General features: G+C 49.7%; 1 protein-coding gene across 1 annotated transcript; it reads right to left on the reverse strand.

Moving 5' to 3' along the window:
• Otub2 (OTU deubiquitinase, ubiquitin aldehyde binding 2) lies at positions 1-19965 on the reverse strand. Its single transcript, XM_020181596.2, has 6 exons — positions 19588-19965; positions 7759-7854; positions 6232-6350; positions 4373-4457; positions 3756-3950; positions 1-2737 (listed from the first exon to the last, which is right to left on the reverse strand). Exons 1-6 carry the CDS (start codon positions 19588-19590, stop codon positions 2531-2533), a joined length of 705 nt encoding a protein of 234 aa, XP_020037185.2. The 5' UTR covers positions 19591-19965; the 3' UTR covers positions 1-2530.
• Between the last annotated feature and the right edge of the window lie 623 nt (positions 19966-20588).

Below are 20588 nucleotides of genomic sequence, written 5' to 3' on the forward strand. Positions count from 1 at the left end.
TTGTTTATAGAAACCAGTTTAATGCTAGGAAAATGTTCTCACCTACTCCCAGGGAAACTGTAGGGCTTGGCCACAGCCCCCTTACTCCATTACTACTTAGGCTGCAGTGTGTTTCACTCTTAAGACTGCTCTGATGGTTCCCCTGAGGTTTACACTGTTTGAGAAGCCATGGTCACTGCTGAGGTGGCACACTTCCCCAGCTAGCAGTGGGTGTGTTGGGAGCATCTCTTCTACAGTTCTTCTCACAAGCATAATCTCACTTCATTTTAAGCAAAAATCCTGTGGGTGTAGGCATTGTCTCCATTTCACTTATAGAGATTGGAGCTCAAAGAGGTGAAGGTTCTTGGACAAGGTCACACAGCTACTAAGTAATAAAACTGAGGTTTGAACCCTAGTAGTCTGGCTCCAGAGCCCTTTTGTTAGAATGGAAACCCAGCAAAGGACAATGCTCTTTATGTGGCTACATTTTCCCATTGATTGTTTCCTCTGGGAACAATGTAATCCACATCCAGTTGTAATGACTGGCCTTCCAAGCACCTTTCCTTCCAGAAAAAGATAAGGCTCTTTGGGATGTTGAGGGGTCATCCATGAAGTGCGACTGACAGCATGACTGAACCATAGACAAGCCAGGTGACCACAGTTGACCATTTTTTTTCTTGTGAAGAAAGAAGAAAAGCAGTGGGTAAGACCATAGAAATAACCTGGCCTGCCTCTGCCAGTTTGGGCATCAATCCTAACATTGTCTACTGGAAGATGGTCCTGTATGGGTGTCAGCAGCTCCCAGGCCTGGAAGTACAGTATAGGTAAGCCTCAGAAGGAATGTCAACCAGCAGATGTGCACAGCCAACACCCCAAGCCACAAAATGCAGAGAAGTAGCCCAGGACCCATATATACCCCTGGCGTGACCCAGGGTATCAGTCAGGCTCCATGTGCATACCCTTCTGTTTAGAAACATGCCCAGGAGACTGGTCTGGCAGAAGATAACAGTAATGAATTGTGTGCCCCCATTCTTTCAGAGTACTTGTCACAGACCCCAACACTAATACTCAGAGCAGGGTGGGACACTGAACAGATTCAGAGACAAGGGTCAGGTTTACATTCTGTGGAAAGTGACCATCAGTCAGCTTGAGCCCTTGGATCCAAATGGCAGTCAAGGGCAGTGTGGGACCCGGGGTCCCCACCTGGAACTAAAGCACCCTGACATCTGAGTACTGTTGGCTTTCACCAAGGCAAGATAGGTGATACAAATACGACATTTGTGTCACCAAAACTCAGGAGTCTGCTATACAGTTCTGTGCAGTCTGTCAGCAGATTGCACAGCAGCACCAGTGGATTCCACCAAATCCCTGCAAAATGAGACCTATGAGAAGGTGCCCTTCAACAAGGAAGGACCCCAAAGGGCAGTTTCATACCCTGTATTGTCCTACAGAGAAAGAAGGAGCCTGTAGTACCTCAGCCTGGCCAGGTTGGTTCCCTACTGGTGCCCTCTTCCTGCCAGCCCAGGGTGGGCTTCTAGAGGACCTGAGGCAGCAAGGTGAGGAGGCTATTTAGAGGGTGGATGAATGAGGCAGTTTCCATCAATGGAAATCTCCCATACTGCAAGTTTCCATCAATGGAAATCTCCCATACTGCAAGTTTCCATGGCTCTTACCTTATTTCCCACCTAACTCCCACCCCCCACCCCAACAAGGCCATGGGGAGGGGCAAAGAGCCTTGCAAAACATCTGCTCTGTTTAGCTAGCATTCATGCTGTATGCATGCCTACCCAGTTGAGTACCTAGATTTTACTTCTAGGATTTGGTGGGGATGATAGACAGCTGCAGCCTCCTGGTCACGGATGTGAACACACAGAATCTGGCTCAGGCCCCAAAGGCCTGACCCAAAAGTCAGGAGTTCTGCCCCTGAAAGTTAGAGACCCCAACAACCTGAGCTTCATGCTGAAAGCTAAAGGCCCTTTTCTGGACTTCAGCATAAAAGTCTTTTTCTCCTGAAGTGGGGGCGGGAAAGCATGCCTATTGTGAATGGAACTACACGGACGCCCTCACATTCAGTCATCTGCCAATGCCCAGCTTAACATGATGGGATGACGTGACTGGATTCTTTTTGATAGCTGCTAAGTCACTTGAATCATGATCTTGAGCTTTTCTTCCCTGCGGAGGGGCACTGCCCCCGGTGGAAAGAAACCAGAAGACACTCTTTTTAAACAATAGAATGTCAACACTGTCAGGAACCTCCTCCAGATGAATAAACAGGTCCAAAGAGGGTCTCACAGAGAACTGGGGTGCAGAGCCACAAGTCCTGGCTTTCTGGCCCAGAGTTAGCAGGCATTAAGTCCTCCATCAAAATAAATACTAAAAATCCCACCAAGTTACCACAGTCCATAATGGGCAGGTCTCACTCCCAATGGCGTGGCCCAGAAGGCTGTACATAATCTAGCTACAGTCTAAATCGCTTAAAAAATTGAAAAGCCGGAATGTTCCATTTAGAATGCAGTCCGTTAGGTGACAGGTTCCACTGCATGGCCTAAAATTAATGTTTATCGGCTACATAAAGGATGTTGTAGTGGGATGTTTTATAGAGCAGGTAAACGGAAGGAATGGCAGCCTCAGGGAACACGTGGTGGTTCAGGGCAGTGTCCATCTCGTCCACGTACTCCACCTGCAGGGCAATGTTCAGTGCCTGGGACAGGGCTGTGATCTGGATGTGGTCACACTCCATGGCCATGGGCTCCACTTCCTGCAAAGCCAAAATGAGAATACAAGCCAGCTTAGGAGGGTGGTCAGGCAGAGAAGGTGAGTTCAGCTGTAGCTCTCAGGATCCTGGTCATAGCTGCTATGCTGGGATGCAATCTTCGTAACAATCTGACACCCTCATTTCACAGAGGAAGCTGAGGCTCATGGAGAGGAAACAACACAGCTAGAAAAGGCTGGGGTTTCAGAAATCGAGCCTGGATATTTTTATTTCTGCTTCTTTAGGGTCAGGGACAGGGGCAAGAATCTTTCAGGTTAGCATCAAAGGATCTTAGAGTTGAAAGAGACCCTGTCTGTCATAAAGGGATTGATTCCAAGTTTAAGCGCTATAGAGGTCAGGCCAACAGGTGTGGGTGAGTCCAGATGCCAAAGAGACGATGAAGGACAGAGGTGGTGGCAGTGTCCCACAGAGAGAGGGTAGCTGCTATTTAGTACCTACTGATTTATCACCCAAGAGTTAGTGCCTGGGAGGGGTGGGGTTGATCTGATTATTAAAAGTCCAGATAACCATATGAAAATGGCCCAATGTTTACATGTTGGCCATTCCTTCAAATAAATTCATTATAAATAAGAACATGTCTTGGGGTGAAATGTGTCTAGAAGCTACTCTGCAACTGTGTAAAGAGGCCAGTGCAGAGTCTTTTTTTTTTTTTTTTGGTGGTATTGGGGTTTGAACTCTGGGCCTCACATTTGCTAGGCAGATATTCTACCATTTGAGCTATTTTGCTAGTCCTATTTTGTGTTGAGTGTTTTCAAGATAAGGTCTGGAGAACTGTTTGCCTGGAACTGGCTTCAGAGTTCTTCCTGATCTCTGCCTCTTGAGTAGCTAGGATTACAAGCATGATCCACCAGTGCCAGTCCAAAGTCTTGACTTCCTGATAGGAAATCCCTACGGAGGAGAGTGACTTGCCCCAAAATCATATGTTCTGGCAGCTCAAATACAGATAAGGGCACAGCCCAGGGTTGGGACTGTGTCCCCAAGGCTGGAGACCCCAGGGACCTACATGAGTGCAGAAGTCTTTGATGTCCATCTCCTCATCAATGAAGTGTCGGAAGAAGTCGGCTCGGTTCTTGATGAAGGCTGATGTGAGCAGGCGCAAGAACTGCACGATTTGGTCCGAGGAGTTCTGGTCATTGAACACCTTCAGCAGGCTGGACACGGAGCCGTCTTTCTCTACCAATTCTATCACGCTGTAAAACTGCACCCCACTGCCATCAGCAGGGCAGACACTGGCAAGACCCACCCTGCCCATGGGACTCCCTCAGACATATTTGGAGATTCTCAGGCTGTGACAGAAAATCAGCCAGAGATTCTGCCAAAGCCAAGCAAGTGGGGGTTAGAGCCGCAGCCAGAGGTACACCTAAGCAATAGGCATTAGGTCTCCTCCACACATTCGGACCTGCAGGGGGCTGAGAAGTCGGAGCATGGGTTCTCTGCAAACATACATCTCCACACAGCCACCCATTCAGGAAGTGACCCTGTCCTTCCCCAGCCCCAGCCAGGAGCAGCAGGAGGGAGTACAACCACAGAGCTGAGGTGCTTCGGCAGCACCTGCTCCTGTCTGCTCTGCCCACATGCAAGGCCCTGGCTCCTCAGCTGGCACAGCCCAGGTGAACTCACGGCATTAAAGAAGTTTCGGAACTTGTGCTCCTCAAAGCCGGCAGCCAGAAGGTCATTTGGGGTCTGCAGTACACGCTCTTTGAACCTGGAGGGGAGAAGACTGGACAGTTATGGGGGAAGGCCGGGTGCTGCTGCAACACACCAACCCCACACCTGATGGGGCTGTGTCACTAAGAGAAACCCTTTTGACCTTTCAGAGCACTTCCATGTGGACCCCACATTAACTGGCTCTGCACTTGCCACGGTGAATGACCCCAGGAGGTGGCTGGGCACCCATTTTGCAGACAAGGAAATGGAGACAGTTACCATCCATTCCACCTAGACATGGTGCTTCCACCTTTCAAAGGCCTCTTGACCCAGTCTCTCTTTCCTGTCCCTACAGCCCTTGCCTCTCATCACTGTCTGGCCTGGATAAGCCCAGTATTTCCTTCTTCCTTCTGCATAGCAACCTCCAGAGCGACTGACATGCTTCTCCAACATATCATGTTTTCTGGCCTCTGCCCTCAGCACAGAGCTCCTCACAGGGCCGTCCCTCCCTCCTTACCCTCATCTCTTGTCCAAGCACACACCACCCACCCACCCCCAGCCATTTGCACTTCACTGGGTGGCACCTGCTGGACCCTCTGCAGGATGCTCCCAGTTTGTATCTGCTCACTTGAGAGCTAATGAGCTGATGTTTGCAAGAATTATGCTACCAGGAGTTAACACCCAAGTGGTTACAATGAAATAGTAATAATGAAATAAAATTACAATGACAGTGGCTTCCATCAAAGGAAGAGTGTTGTCCTCTGCACAGACCCTGGCAGACAAGAGGCATGCTGGAGGAGTGTCACTCAGGTCTGTGACAGCCCAATAAGGGAGCAAGCAATTGCCATGGTTGTCTGGGCAGACTGCACAGGGTGCCTGGCGCACTGCAGGGGATGAGAAAGGGCGGTAAGAGCAGACACAACATGTAGTTATGAACAGCTGGCTCGGGAGTGGGGTAGCGCCAGATACCATGCAAGCGCTCATGTATTAGGACAAGAGTCTTGTGCCTGAATTCTGGGTGGCTGTGAGGGGCTGCAAAAAGGGGGAGGGCCTGCTTTGGAGAGTTTCCCATGAGGGTTTCCACAACTAGAGGCAAGGGGACATATTTCATGCCTCAGAGTGATTCAATCCCAAAGCTTGTGTGTAGGTACATGTCTCTGGTAAGTAGAGCAGGCCTTCAGTAAATCCTCTAAGAACAAGGAGACACTGAAGGTTCAGAACCAGCTGGCTCTCCATTCCTTGCTACTCAAGTGTGCTCTGAGGCCTAGCAGCATGGGCATCACCAGGGAGCTGTCAAGCAATGCATTACCTCAGACCCACCCTAGACCTACTGACTAAGGACTAGCATCCTAAAGAGACCCCAGGAGCCATACAATCCCCCAAGCGTGAGGAGCCTTGGACCAACAAAACATGAAGGGCTACCAAAGGGTCACCACAGGATCAGCTCTGTACAGAAAGACTCTCTGGTATTAACCTAGAGTTGAGCTTGGCCAGGCAACACTCAAGACCAAGGTCAGAAGGGATTATTCACAACCCAGGGAACAGTTTCACTTTTTTTTTTTCTTTTTGCAGTGAGTTACCAAGTACCCACCCAGTGGGATTCACCTGGACTGACCTGCACCTGCAGGCAAAGCAGAGAGCTGGAAAGCATCATCAGACAGACCAACAATGCCCTCCTTGGCCTCTGGGCTGCCCTCAACTCCACCATGGCAGGCAGTTGGGCTTACTCAGCATCAGGTTCCTCTGCCAGGCAGCCCTCCCTTCAGGAGATCCAAGGCTGACCAAGCCCCAAGAACCAGGGAAGCCCAGTGAGCCCCTCCAGCGCCACTCACTTGAGAACCTCTCTGCTCTTGCCCAGCAGAGACTCCAGGTAGGAGTAGCCCAAGGCCCGGTAGAAGCAGTTCCCATCGCCTTTAGTCTTGCGGATCGCAGTGAATCTTTTGCTCAGTTCCTGTTGGGCAGAGGACAGTGGACATTTATAGCAATAATGGCTTAGCTGTCTTCCTATGGGTCAGGCACTGGCACGGATGCAGGCTCCAGTCCTACCTCTCCCAGATAACACCACTCCTTCCCTTCAGTCTCCCCTCCCATGGATACATGAATACACTGACTGTGGCCTGGGTGTCAGGCATGGAGGAGCTTGCTCTTGACCCCTGGCAGCCTGTATTCAGGAAATGACAGAATGTTAGATGATGGTGATTGAGGATGGGGAGCACTAGCTGGGGTGCCTTGGAGCCAGAAGTCAGGAAAGGCTTCCTAGAAGGAGGGTGCTAACAGGAGCAGCAGCTGGAGCAGAGCTGGAAGTGTGGCCATGTGCAGACAGTTGGTGTAGGGGAATGTGGCAGGTGGAGAAGAGGCTGCAGAGTTTGAGGAACAGGCCCCCTGGGCAGTCCTCCAAACATTTCTCCACAGTGAGAAGTGCTCACACCATCCCTCCTGCAGCCCTGCTCCTAGTGTCCCTCTGAAGTGGTCTGGACTCCTCCCTCCCTGCCTCATGGGGCAGCAGTCAGGGTTCTGCCAAAACAGGGTAGTTTTCAAGAGGTCAGGAAGCCCATCCCACCACAGTGACAAGAAGGCATGGAGCTGGCCTTGGGCTACCTGAGACCGGCTGGTGGGGGACAGTGCTCCACAGAGATTTGGTTCTCATCTCCTGAGAAAGACATGAGAGTCAGCATGCCCCCTGGCCCTTGTTCCTGACCCTTAGGCCACATGTGAATCTCATGCCAGCAACATCACCCAGAGTTGCTGACTGACGACTGAGCCTCTTGGAATAAGTAAGGGACCAGCGGCTGTTGTATGTCTGCAAGGAACTCAAAGGAGAGGCTGGTGGGGCTGGGCAGCATCTTCCGTTAGTCCTAGAACTTTCCCCTGACGTGGTCCGGAGAGATGGGGGCCCTGTTCCTCTTACTGCCTGGTTCCTGGAGTGAACCCTGTGGCCCTGAACCCATCTCCTATGTGCTGAGAGGTGCCTAGTACAGCAGTTATGATTGTGGTTTATGAAATCAAGCTGACTGAGTTCAAATCCCAGCTCAGCCACTCAGGAGCTGTGGGACTGCACCTCAGTCTCTCCACTGTAAAATGCAGAGGACAGAAGTACTTGCCTCACAGTGACAAAGGCATGGTGGGAACTCAAGTACTTAGATTTATACTTGGCTTTAAAAAATGGTTTGGGTTTTGTTTTAGCAAGGAAAGATTTCCTTTCTAAAGGCAAATGGCCAACATCCGAATATTCTGGAAGTGCTTTTCATTTGCCTGGTCTGAACTCTTAGTTACGTCTTCAAAGAGATATTAGATGACAGCTTTGCTGCCAACTCCAGCCCTCTTAACTTAGTATCCTTGTCACCCACCCTCTGCCTCACCTGGATTTTCCTCTGGTAAATCCTGTTTTCAGGATGATCCCGAAGAATTGACAGAATGTCACATTTTTCTGATATTAGGTTGAAAGATGTTTCACTCTGAAATCCAGGAAAAGAAATGTTGAGATGATTTTAAAGTTGACCATGCTGATGACCTCTGAATGGCCAGTTACCCAAAACAGTAAACACCTTTTCTCAGAAGGTATGAGTGAGTCTGTGACTAGCAGCCTAGACCCCTGCCTGGGCCATCACAGTCCCAGGACAGGGACCCTTATGAAGAAGTATCCATGGTTACAGGGAAACTCATCTGGTAACCTGCAAGCAGATTCATTTTATAAACTATCATACCTCAAACCTGTTGAGTCTCCATGCCAGAGCGTGATATCCTTATGCCCCCTTCTGTCCCTCCTTTCTCATTCACTCCTTCATTCTTCCACTCATCCACTAATTTCTGAATACCAGGTTTATGCCAAGCCTGGTGTCACCTGCTGGAAATTCAGTGTTGTATTTTCCATGTCATGGCCCCTCCACCCAACAAGCTCACACTCAGAGGAAAAACTAATGACATGGGGTAGTAAGGTCGGTCATAAGGAGACCACACCATGCAGCACTGGAGAGAGGGCTGGGATTGCCAGGGAAGGGTTTGATGATCTGAGTTCCCAGAGGAAACAGGATATGGAAGGTGTCTTCCCATACCACCTTGCTGGTCAAGTTCACACTGCAGCCCAGGCTTGAGTCAAAGTCAATTCCATCCCAGAATTGCAGGCCTCCCAGAGGCAGGGTCTCTGCAGACCTGAGAAAACCAAGGGGGCAGGGAGGGGACCAGGGAACATGGGAGCCACCTCCAATAGTCCTCATCTCTGCCTTGCACTGTCCTGCCAAGTGCCAGGGCTTAGAGAAATGGGCACTGCAACCCTGACTTCAGTGACAAATTAATAAAACATTTACATGTTTTGATGTAAAGCACAGATAACTGACACCGTTAGCATAATACACAATGGCTGGTACTCAGCTCAGCTAGATCTGCATTCATACTGTGCCACCAAGGCAAACAAACACCCATGGGGACCCAGAAGGCTGGGTCTTAACACCCTCTCCAGGCCTTGCATGGTCAATGAGATGACCCCAGGGCCACCCTGACAAGTAGCAAGTATAACCTGTTTGGCAATGCCTCTTCTTGCTCCATCCTGACTTCATTCATTCCTAACATCACTAACCATTTGTTTACACTGAGGCAAGGCAGACCAGGGGCAGCAAGGCATGAGAAACAGGAGACAGAAATTCAGAGGTGAATGCTGCACTGGTGACTAGCATGGTGACAAGCACACAGCACTACTTGATTTGCTCTAAGCTTCGCACTCCCGCACTGAGCCACAACCTACAGTGAAGAGGCAGCTCTCTCCCCTGACCTCACCCACTTCCCAAATGCTCACTACACTCTGGGAAATGAGCAAGGACATCTCAGGGAAAGATGCTGTCCTGGGAATAAAATACTTGATAAAATGACTCCTCTGATCACAGAAGTGATTGCAAAGAAGGAACACTTATCATAAGGAAGGACACCTGACTTTAAAGGAGCATCTGATGAAACCCATCTTTGCTTAAGGAAAAGACATCTATGTCACAATGACCCACATTTAGTAAACTGTCTGGACTTGACATCTCTGGACATACTGATAGTGCAGTGTGATGTAAGAACGATTGCAAGTACCAGTGTCCACAACAAAGGGAAGTACTTATCCTGAGGTGAATTTAAGCCAAACCCCAGCCACCTTCTCATCATAAACACCCTGATGTTAGGGCAACTCAGCATGCCTCTTCTCAGGTGTGCCCGCAGCCATGTCTGGGTGTGTACTATACTCTGCTTTGCTTTACTAATAAACTTCTTGGTCTCTACCTCCATGTGTCCTACAATTCTTTTTTGCAACGACATCACCAACCTGGTACCAAGGGCCAGATAGAGGCCTCCTCCCTTTTGGAGACCAAGCTGAAGCCGCATGGGTTCCAGTAACAATACTTTATAAAAGGCTTATTGTTTTCACACACACATAGCTGACTTAAAATGATGGCTTGGAGCAGTTTAAATAATGGACTAAAAACCAGAACAGTATTTAATGTCGTTTGTGTTCTGCCCCAAACAAAAACCAGAAATCAAAAATGGTTGTGGGAGGGGAGTCACAGAACGACATCCAGCCAGCTACATTTACTTGGCAGTTTCTGAGAAGGCACCGGGACAGAGTGGCAAGAGTTTAAGGAGTTAATCTTTTTAAAAATATCTCTTTTTTTATATTTTTGTTTACTGGGGGTACAGTGTGACATTTACAAAAGTGCTTATGCTATATCTTAGTTAAATTCACCCCCTCCATCATTCTCCTTTATCCCCCCTCCCCCATTCTTAGTTTCAACAAGTCTCATTTTTCCATTTTCATATATAAGTACATAGTATTTCTGCCATATTCTCCCCTCCTTCACCCTTTTCTTATCTCCTCCCCCCTTCCCACTAGTACCAACCCCCAGACAGGATCTGCTTCACCTTCCTGTGCTCCATTTTTTTTAAAAAAAGACATTTTTGTTTGTTTAAGAGATTTATACAGTTTCCTTATGACATTTCCATGTATATATTTATTACATCCAGAACTGGTTCATCTCCTCTATTCTCCTTTCTACCTTAGTCCTCTTCTTAAGGCGATTTCGACAGGTTTAAAATTTTTATATTATTCTTATATCAACAGTTCATCAACCATATTCACCTTTTTTCTTTTTTTGGTGGCACTGGGGCTTGAACTCAGCCTCAAACTTACTAGGCAGGTACTCTACTACTCGAACCACTTCACCACCTTCTTTACTTCCTTCTTTTATCCTCCCCCTCCCATTAGACCTCCCCTTAGGGTGGACTGTTTTTCATTCTTGTCCTTCATTGTAGGTGTCTGTTCATTGGTCAGAGGGATTTTTGCCTTGCTGTTACCCATACATGCACTGTGCTTAAGTCAACGTAACCTCCTTCCACTGCACTTCTTCACCCTTTTCCCCTATATGTGTTAACAGTTTTCAGCATATTTCCTTGCATTTTGTTCCTGCACAGATGAATGTACTTCATTATTATTCGCTGTCTTCTTTCTCTTCTTTTCCTCCTCCCTTAGTCTGTATCTTGCTAGTATTTGTATTTGAACTGGGTCTGTATTCCACATGAGAGAAAACATGTGACCTTTGGCTTTCTAAACCTGGCTAACTTCACTTAAGATGGCACAAGAAAAGAAATGGCCACCAGACTAAACAGGTAACCCACAGAATGGGAGAAAATCTTTGCCAGCTGTACATCTAACAAGGGATTAATAACCAGAATATACAGGGAGCTCAAAAAACCAAAATCCCCCCAAAAATCAATGATCCGATGAAGAAATGGGCGAATGAACTGAACAGAGCCTCTTCAAAGGAAGAGGCTAAAAAACACATGAAGAAATGCTCACCCATCCCCAGCCATAAAGGAAATGCAAATCAAAACCACACTAAGATTCCACCTCACTCCTGTTAGAATAGCAACTATCAAAAACACCACCAACAACAAATGTTGGCGAGGATGTGGGGGAAAAGGAACCCTCATACACTGCTGGTGTGAATGTAAGCTAGGACAACCACTATGGCAAACAGTATGGAGAGCCCTCAAAAAAACTAAACATAGAACTGCCATAGGATCCAGCAATACCACTCTTAGGGATATGCCTGAAGGAATGTAAGTCAGTTTATAATAAAGACACCTGCACACCCATGTTTATTGTGGCACTATTCACAATAGCCAAGCTATGGAAACAGCCAAGATGCCCCACCACTGACAAATGGATTAAGAAAATGTGGTATCTATACACAATGGAATTTTATGCAGCCATAAGATGAATAAAATTTTGTTGTTTGCAGGTTGATGGATGGAACTGGAGAGCATCATCTTAAGGAGTTAACCTCAAACACATAAGGATGAGTACTTCATCGTGGAAGACTACCATCGGTCACACAATGAGGAATACTGAAAGGTGGGGAGAGGTTGTTAGGCCAGGGAAGACTGTCTGGGTTCTCCACATGCTCCATTACTATAAACTTGGCATTCTTGACCAATTTACTTAAGTTATTTGAAACACTCCTGCTACCAAAAAGATACTACACAGCAGTTGAGGGCCTGTGCACCACTGAGAGCCACACACACCCTGGGTTTTCAAGTCTCTGCCAGCAGCGGCTTTGGTGAGGCAGTCTTCCAAGTTTATCCCCTTCAACCCTGTCCCTGTTCCCATCCCTCCAGACCCCAACCCTCTGTGTTCTCTATGGCATGACTTCAGATACGTATCTGTCTTTGAAAATTATTATTATGGTAAAATACTATTTGAACCATACTTAGGAGAACGGTTCTGTGGCCTTAAGTATACTCACACTGTTGTGCAACCATCACCACCATCTCTCCCCAGAACTTTGCCTTCCCAAACTGACACTCTGTGGCCATTGAACAGGGACTTCCCGTTTCCCTCCTCCTCCAGTCTCCCAAGCACCTTTCTACTCTGTCTTCACGCATTTGACTATCTATGAACCTCATTTAAATGGGGTGCATTTGTCTTTTTAAAAACAGAGTTGTTGTAGGTGTGCATGTTTTAAATTTGTTAAATTCATTATTCTCTCCATATTATTGTGCATATATTATATTATTGTGTGTATATATACATACATCCTTCTATAGATATTTTGGCATGTTTTTTCTTCATTCAGTGCTACTTAAGATCCAGGCATAGTGCACAAGTGAAATCCCAGCACTCAGGAGGGTGGATGAGGATGTGAGTTTGAGGAGGCCAAATAGCAAGACCCTGTCAAGTCTCAAGACACTGAGCTGTACAGTGGCTCAAGTGGCAGAGCACCTGCCTAGCAAACATGAGGTCCTGAGTTCAAAACCCCCAGTAATGCCAACAAATAAATAAATAAAATAAAATAAAAATGAGCAGGTGGGTGACTGCAGCACCCCCTAGTGGTTCCAGTGTTTAGTAGGGCAACTTGGTGATAAGTAGTTTTCCATCTTGGTCCTTCAAGTCTCTGTCTAGGACATCTCCAGAATGACTCAAGTCTTCACTCCTGTCCCCAGAACATAGCACTGGTCATACCCTCGAGTAAGACTGGACTCGAGTTCCAGGGAGACTCTTCTGTTTACCAGCCCCATAAACCAGGAGCAATGCTGAGAGCCTGACCTCAGCTGACACTAAGTGGTATTTGCTTTGAAAATTCTGAGCATTTCCAGGATGTTATGGAGAAAGACAGACAAGCTGCACTTGACTATCCTGTCAGACCTAATGAAAGATGTTAGTGCTTTAATTGCTACTTTGCAAATAGATGCTAATTAATTAAGTCAGACAGCACCTCAGCTTGCAAATAGTTTTTTGGTAGGAGAAGCAAGCGATGTATTTCACTGACAAGCTCAACAGTCAGGCCTTGGCTCACACCTCTGTCTATAAACCCCCACCGATGCACCCTTCTTTGGTACACTTGAACGCACCTGCATTCCAGGATTTGTCGTGTTCACCAGCCTCTTCCAGGCCCCAGTGGGTAATGCTAGCACGAGGCCAGCCCACTTCCCTTGGGGCTGCCTCACCAGGGGTGGTCCTGGGCCGTGCGTGAGCTTCACTAACCAGGTCCAGCAGCCAACCCTGGAGGCTCCAGCCTCACCTGCTAGCATGGCACATTCGGAACCCGGCACCACCCCCCATCTTGGAAGGTCCAAGTTACCTCTACAGGCCACCCAAGCTGGAGCCCTGGTCCTGCCTTTCCAGGGTCTCTGCAGTGTGCTGTCCCAGGTATTAGAAGGAAATTCCCCTCTCAATGTCTCTGTGGGTATGTAGAACACAAGAGTATTCGAAATGTTTTGATAAGATGAGTGATCCTAAAATGTTTGGAGGCCACAGATGCAGCCACAGATGTACTGCTGCTCTAACAAATGAGGAGAAACTTGTTATCTTAAAACAGCAGCAATTCATTCTCTCGCCATTAGAAGTGACAGGTCCAAAATGAGTCTCCCTGGCCTAACGTTAGGACATGGATGTCTGTGCTCCTTTTAGGGCTCTGGGGCACTGCCAACTTGCCTTTCTCAGCTGCTAGAGGCTGCCTGGCTGTCCTTGGCACAGGATCCCTTCCTTGTACCCTCTGACCTCTCCTTCCACTGTCACCTCTACTGACTCTGGGTCCCCTGCCCCTCCTCTTCCTTATAAGGACCCTGTGGTTATATCATCGAACCTATCTGGATATCTCAGGGTAACGTCCCAGCTCAGATCCTGGATTTCATCACACTGCACAACCCCTCTCGCCATGGTAACAAATCCACAGGATCTGAGGAACACACATGGACATCTTCGGTGGTAATAACTCAGCCTACTCTGCTGTTTGCCTGAGAAGATCCTGCATCCGGGCCCCAGCACCCTGTGCCACAATCACTGGCTGCTTTATAGAGCCCCTAAACCTTGGCACTGTCCCTCTCATATAGTGCCTGGACAACACCTTCCCAGCAGGCCCTTGAGTCTTCATCTTTTGCCTGACCTCCTCCTAGGGCTCCAGCCTTCAACAGCCACCATCCACTCAGATGTCTGCACAGCATCTCCAGTTCACCTGTCTATCTGTCCTTCAGGCTTCCCTGGCTCCCCAGAATACCCCTCTGCTTAGCCCAGTGTATACCCCCAAGTCCCCGGAGCCCTCTTCCACTCTCTTCCCCCACTGGCTCCTTGGTCCTGTCTGAACCTCTACCATCTCCCCCTCAGACAGGCCACATTGTCCACCCAAGAGGCCACCTGGCTTCCACTCCTGACCCAGCCCAACAGTCTCCACAGGCAGCCGGTGCAGGCCGCCTCCCAGATGAGAACCCTCCCCCTTCCTCAATTCCTTCTGCTATGATCTGAATGTCTGTCCCCTCCCAAACTTGTGTTGATATTTAACCAAAGGCAGGGCTCTGCCCTCATGAATGGACTAATGCCATTACCAGAGTATGTTGGTCCCCCCGCTCTCTCTAGCCCTTCTGCCATCTGATGCCTTCCGATGAGGTGTGACACACTAACAAGACCCCTGCCAGAAGCCGGCACCCTGACATTGGACTTCTCGGCCTCTAGAACCATAAGCCAAATAAATGTCTGTTACTCATAAATTATTCAACCAGATTAAGACACAAAATTGGAACCAGGAGCAGGTGTTACTATAACAAATACCAGAAGCTACGGAAGTGGCTTTGGAATTGGGTCATGGGTAGGGGCTGGGAGAGTTCTGAAGTGAATGCTGGAGTTAGCCAGCATCGCTGTGAATGGACAATGAAGGATGATTCTGGAAGCGAGCTCAGAAGAGGACAGCTGAAGGGAACGTTTGAACCTTCTCAGGAAGCATTTGTGTGGTCCTGAGCAGCAGCTGGTAGAAGTGTGGCCAGTGAAGGCCCAGCTGATGAGGCCTCAGATGGAAATGGGGAACCAGGTATTAGAAACTGAAGGATGGACCACCTCCTCATGACGTGCCAGAAAACTTGGCTGCCTCAAGTCCTTGTGGGAGAGCTCACTGGAAGGCAGAGCCATGGGCTAGGACACCTGATGGAAGAATTCTACAAGCAGAAAAGCATCCAGGCTGTGGTGTGGCTTCTTTTAACCACGTATACTCATCTGTGAGAAGAGCTAAGACTTCAGAGCTATTGAGAGGGCAAGAATGTATTTTGTATGTGAGTTTGGGGGGACCAGGGGCAGAACCCTGTGGTTTGAAAACAAGCCACGTTGAAATTCTGTAATAGTTGTGGGAGGTGATTGGGTCACAGGGCTCCACCCTCACCAAAGGGCTCATGCGGTCATCATAGGAGTGAGTGGGTTCGTCCTCCTGTTTTCCCTAGCCCTCCCTCTTGCCCTTCTGGCATGGATGCCTTCTGCACATTGTGACACAGCACAAAGGCCCTCGCCAGATGCTAGCACCTTGATCTTGGACTTCTCAGCCTCCAGAACTGGAAGCCAATAAATGTCTGTCCATTATAAATTACCCAGTTTGATATTCTGTTACAGTAGCACAAAATTGACTAAAAGACTGGGTGTGGTAGAGCACACCTGCAATCTCAGAACTCAGGAAGCTGAGGCAGGAGGATTGAGCATTCTAGGCCAGCTGGGCCTAGTAAGACCCTGTCTCAAAGAATCAAAACAACAACAGCCAAAAAGACAAGCAAAAAACTAAGTAAGGCACCCTGTACTGGCTTCCCTACCTAGGAAAAGACTCAACCTTTTCAGAACCTCCCAGCCCTGAGTCCCTTTGGCCTTTGCCCTCTCTGAGCTCCAGCCACAGTGACCCTTTTTTCGTTTCTACAACAGGACACATTTCTACCTCAGGACCCTTGCACATGCTGTTCCCTCTTCCTGGAATGCACCTTGCTTCTATATGACTCAGGTGATGCCACTCCCACAGAAAGGCCTTCCCTGACCACTGGCCAAAGGCTGTCCTCCCCCACTGCTACCACCTGACCTTGCTTTACTTCAGGTCATGATCTGAGCTGATGGGTGGGTCACATGTTTACTTCATTTTAGTGGAGGGATCCACTAAAATGTCAAACTCCTGGAGGTCAAGGCCTTTGCCTGCTGGTCGCTGCTGGACCCCACAGTGCCTGGCACATAGGTAGTGCTAGGAATGGAACTGTGCCCTGCCAGAACCCCCATGTTGAAGCTCTAGCTCCCAGGACCCAGAAGGGAGCCTTGTTCAGGAACAGGGTCATTGGAGATGTAATTAGTTAAGAGGAGGTCATACTTGAGAAGGGTGTGGGTCCCTAGTCCTATGACTGTGTCCTTATAAACAAAGGGACACAGAAAGATCACTATGCACGCTGACATTCTGAGGCCATAAGCCAAGGGCCAACCAGAAGCCCCAAGGGAGGCCAGGGACAGACCACTCCCTGGTGGTCTCAGAGGGAGTGTGGCCCTACCCACACCTTGATCCCGGACACCTGACCTCCAGACCTGTGAGAGAGCAAATTCCTGTTGTTCTACACCATCAACCTGGCGTGCTCCGTTACAGCAGCCCCAGCTGCTAACACTGAATGAGTGAATGCATCAGTGGCCCTTCCAACTCAGCCTGGACACCTACAACCCAGAGGATCCCCCATACACACACTGATAGAGTGACTGTCCAGGTTAACCATCTCTTACTGGTCAAAATGACATGGTTCTCCTGACTGCAGATAGTCCCAACTCCACAGCCTGTCTAGGGGGGCCTGCACAGAACACTCAGCTCCCACCCCTTCTTCCAGATGCACCTCCGAGCCTCCCCCAAGCTCACAGAGGTTGCTCATCCTTCCCAGGACACCCCACTTTTAAACATGTTTTAAGGCCAAAGTAAGGCCACTGTTCCCGTATGGAATGTCCTCTTCCCCAAATCCTTCCTGGACACTCCTATATACCTTCCAACACCCAGCTTAAAAGAGTTCCTCAGGGAAGCTTTTCCAAACACTCCCCACTCCCTCAATCTGCTGTGTTCCCAAAGTCCCTGGTCAGCCTCTTGTGCCTTGTCAACAGCTGAGCTGAGCTGACCTGGCTGGCCAACAGGCAGTGAGCACCAGGAGAGGGCAGACCCCTTGTCTTTCTCACCACTGCCCAGCACAGGTCCGACAAGGGTGCCCACTAGCGGCTTGTTTGACAAATGACAGAATAAAGCAAACGATCTTGTGGCTTTACTGCTCATGTCTGACACTCTCACTCTTTCCCAAACAGTAAATGCACTCGGAGTGACCCTGAGACTCTTGCTATTTGCAGCCCCTGTCCTCCCGGAGGTTTCCTCTTCTACCTGGGACCCTGTCCTCAGGCTAAGCCCAGTGACTCTGACACTAGAAGCAAGAAAGCTGTCAATCCCAAGGATATTCACACCTCACCATCACCCACACCACGCAGACTTAAGCAACATAATACAGGCTTAGCATGGTGCCTGGCATACAGTACGTGCTCAATAAATGTCATGTAAACAGAAGAGAACAAACCTGGGCAGGGCATGGTGGTGCATGTCTATGATACCCCAGCTACTGGGAGGCAAAGGCAAGAAGATCACAGCCAAAGGCCGGCTGAGGCAAAAGCAGGAGACCTTATCTGAAACACACTAAAAACAAAGCAGACTAGAGGCATGGCTCAAGTGGAAGAGCGTCTGCTGAGCAAGTGCAAGGCCCTTAGTTCAAACCCCAGGATTGCAAAAAGCAAAGAACAAACTACACAGTCACCAGCATTATCCCCATGACTCCAGCAGACATCCTATTTAGTGGGTGAATCACTAACACCCCCTCTCTCAGACCCCCTACCGTGAGCTCCCCAGGTGTGTGAGGTGAGTAGGTGCTTAGGGCCCAGCTGCCCAACTGCTGGTCTTGTGAGTTCAGGGCAGATGGAAGGGCGGCGCTGGTGGTCTCACTACACAGAACAAGGAACAGAAGTTGAGGTCCCAGTCCATACTGCCCTGGTGTGCTCTCAGCTACCCAGTGGTGGCCAGAGGGCATGCCAGCCTCTAACTCCCGGGTGACTGAACCCATCATTACCCAAGCTCCGGCCACTCCCTGGCAGCTGATGCAAAAACACCTGGGCCACCTTCCAGGAGCAGCAGAGCAGGTAAACCCTTGGGCACCAGAAAGAAGCAGGAAACTGGTGCTTCCAGCGGCTCCAGAGGCCCCCAGCTACACCCCAGCAGGAGGCTGGCTCATCTGGGACAGCCAGGCTGCCCAAGCCACGCTCAGCAGGTGTGACCAGGTCCCTGGCCCTGAAGCATCTGGCAGTGGCAACCCATTTCCTGCCCAGGCTTGGGAGGCCAAGCATGAAAAATCAGGCACCTGTGTACACCTGTTTTCAGGATTTGGTCATCACAGTAAAGGCCATGACACACACTGCCTCATGGGGTCCTCACAACAACCCACAGTTGTGCAAACAAGTCAAGAGGAGGCGAAACTGTTGAGCCCAGGGCTATAACCAGCAGCCCTTCCTGGTCTACGAGTTCCCTGGAGCCCCTGCAGGACAACTGACCCCATGGAAACCTGGAAGGTGGGGTGATGTAACACTGAGAGCACTGGACAGAAGCCTGGGTTCACGTCTCAGTCCGAGTACCATCACAATAGGCCCTTTTCTTGCCTGGGCTCAGTTTTCCCACCTGCCCAAGTCCAAGGTTTGGTGGAGCTTACAGGGTCTCCGGGGCCCTTTCTGCTCAGCTAGGACTGGGTTCGAGGTTCTTCTAGTGTGCTTTCCCTGGACCCCTAACTCAAGCGCCTTACAGCTGGAGGCTGCCTCTCCACGTGGTCCAGACTCCAAAGACCTGTTGACATCCATCCGGAGATGGAGTGAATGTCCAGTCGCCCACAGGGACGAGCGACCTGGCCGCCCACGCATGCCCTGGGTCCACTCCTGGGGCTGGGACAGAGGAGCAGGAAAGGGTGGTCTTTGATGGCCAAGCCCACGGTGGGTGGGGCCGTGCGCTGTAGACGAAGGGTTACTTAACAAAGAGGGGGAGACCCTAGTCCTGGAGGCTCCCCATCCCGCTCCCTGCCAGGAGCCTACCCGGCGGCTTCAAGGCGGTGCCCTCGGGAACAACTGGGTCGGACCCTGCGGGCGGGGGCCTCGCGTCGAGCTGGACCTCCCCGCTGGGCATCCCTTGAGGACAGCGGGGCGCGTCCAGGGTCCCCAGCACTCGCTCAGACTCAGCGATCCCGGGGGGTCGGAACACCGCGGGTGCGCTCTGGGGGCTGAGCCTCTCGCCTGACCCTGCGATCGCACATGCGCCCTGGCGGCGACCCCGCCCCCGCATCCCCTTTTCCGTTCCCTCTTTGCGTTTTCGCCTGAGACCACTGACCATAGTGACCGGAGCCGTCGGGCCACGTCCCGCCCCAGCGAGGAGCGATCCGGTGCAGGATGATGCCACGGGAGGCGCTGGTCGGCTCCACTGTTGGGTCGGGCGGCGGGGGCCTCGAGGGCGTGGGGGCGTGCGGAGAAAACACCCGACCGCTCCGCAAACCAAAGGTTAGACCTCCACTGTGTCCCAGCAAGACACACGCCCCGCGATTGACGTCGGAAGCGAGCAATCAGAAGCCGGGACGTAGGACGTCACAGAAAGTGGGTGGGACTTCACGCGCCTTCAACCTATGCTGTAGGGTCCATTTGACAGGATACCGCCCCCTCTTAAAGACACAGAAAGCATTTAACAAGCAAAGGAGTTAGCCCAACCCAGAAAGACAGGTCTTCGTTTGTAAAGGCCGAAGGGCTTTTAACTAAAACTGCAAATTGAAGTCTTCTGAAAGATTGGCTGGCCCTCGTTAATTTGTAAACGAGGGCACATAAGTATAGTTTGCTGTAGATCAGAGGACAGGCACTTAGGAAACACGTGTCCAGTAAAATTAAGTTACCCACCAACCCATGTGTAGCTACTGAATAATATTTTACCCCTTCCAACTCGTGAATCAGTAGGTTGCCACGCACCCAATTAATGTTTGTTGAGTGAATGAGTTTTCAGGATCGTTTACTCTGTGGCTTGGAATTGCACAGCCCGATAGAAGTTACAGACTGAGAACTAAGGGTAGGTGACTCATCTTGTGTACAAGCTCATTATTACTGGACATCAAACAAGGAATATTTATCACTCAAAAATTCAATCACCAGCCCTTCAACCGTGGAGGAGCTACTGGGGAGGAGTGGGGCTCTGATACCACTCTGTACCTCGCACACCCATTTCACTCACACAGCTGCTTATGTGTTTGTTTCCATTTACCACGGTGTGAAAGTGATAGCATTCAGTAGAAACCTTCCCTTTGAATTTTGATCTTTTCCTGGGCTGGTAATATTCTGTCCCGTTGCTCA

This window comes from Castor canadensis, chromosome 3 (assembly GCF_047511655.1).
Source record: "Castor canadensis chromosome 3, mCasCan1.hap1v2, whole genome shotgun sequence".
Lineage (NCBI taxonomy): Eukaryota > Metazoa > Chordata > Mammalia > Rodentia > Castoridae > Castor > Castor canadensis.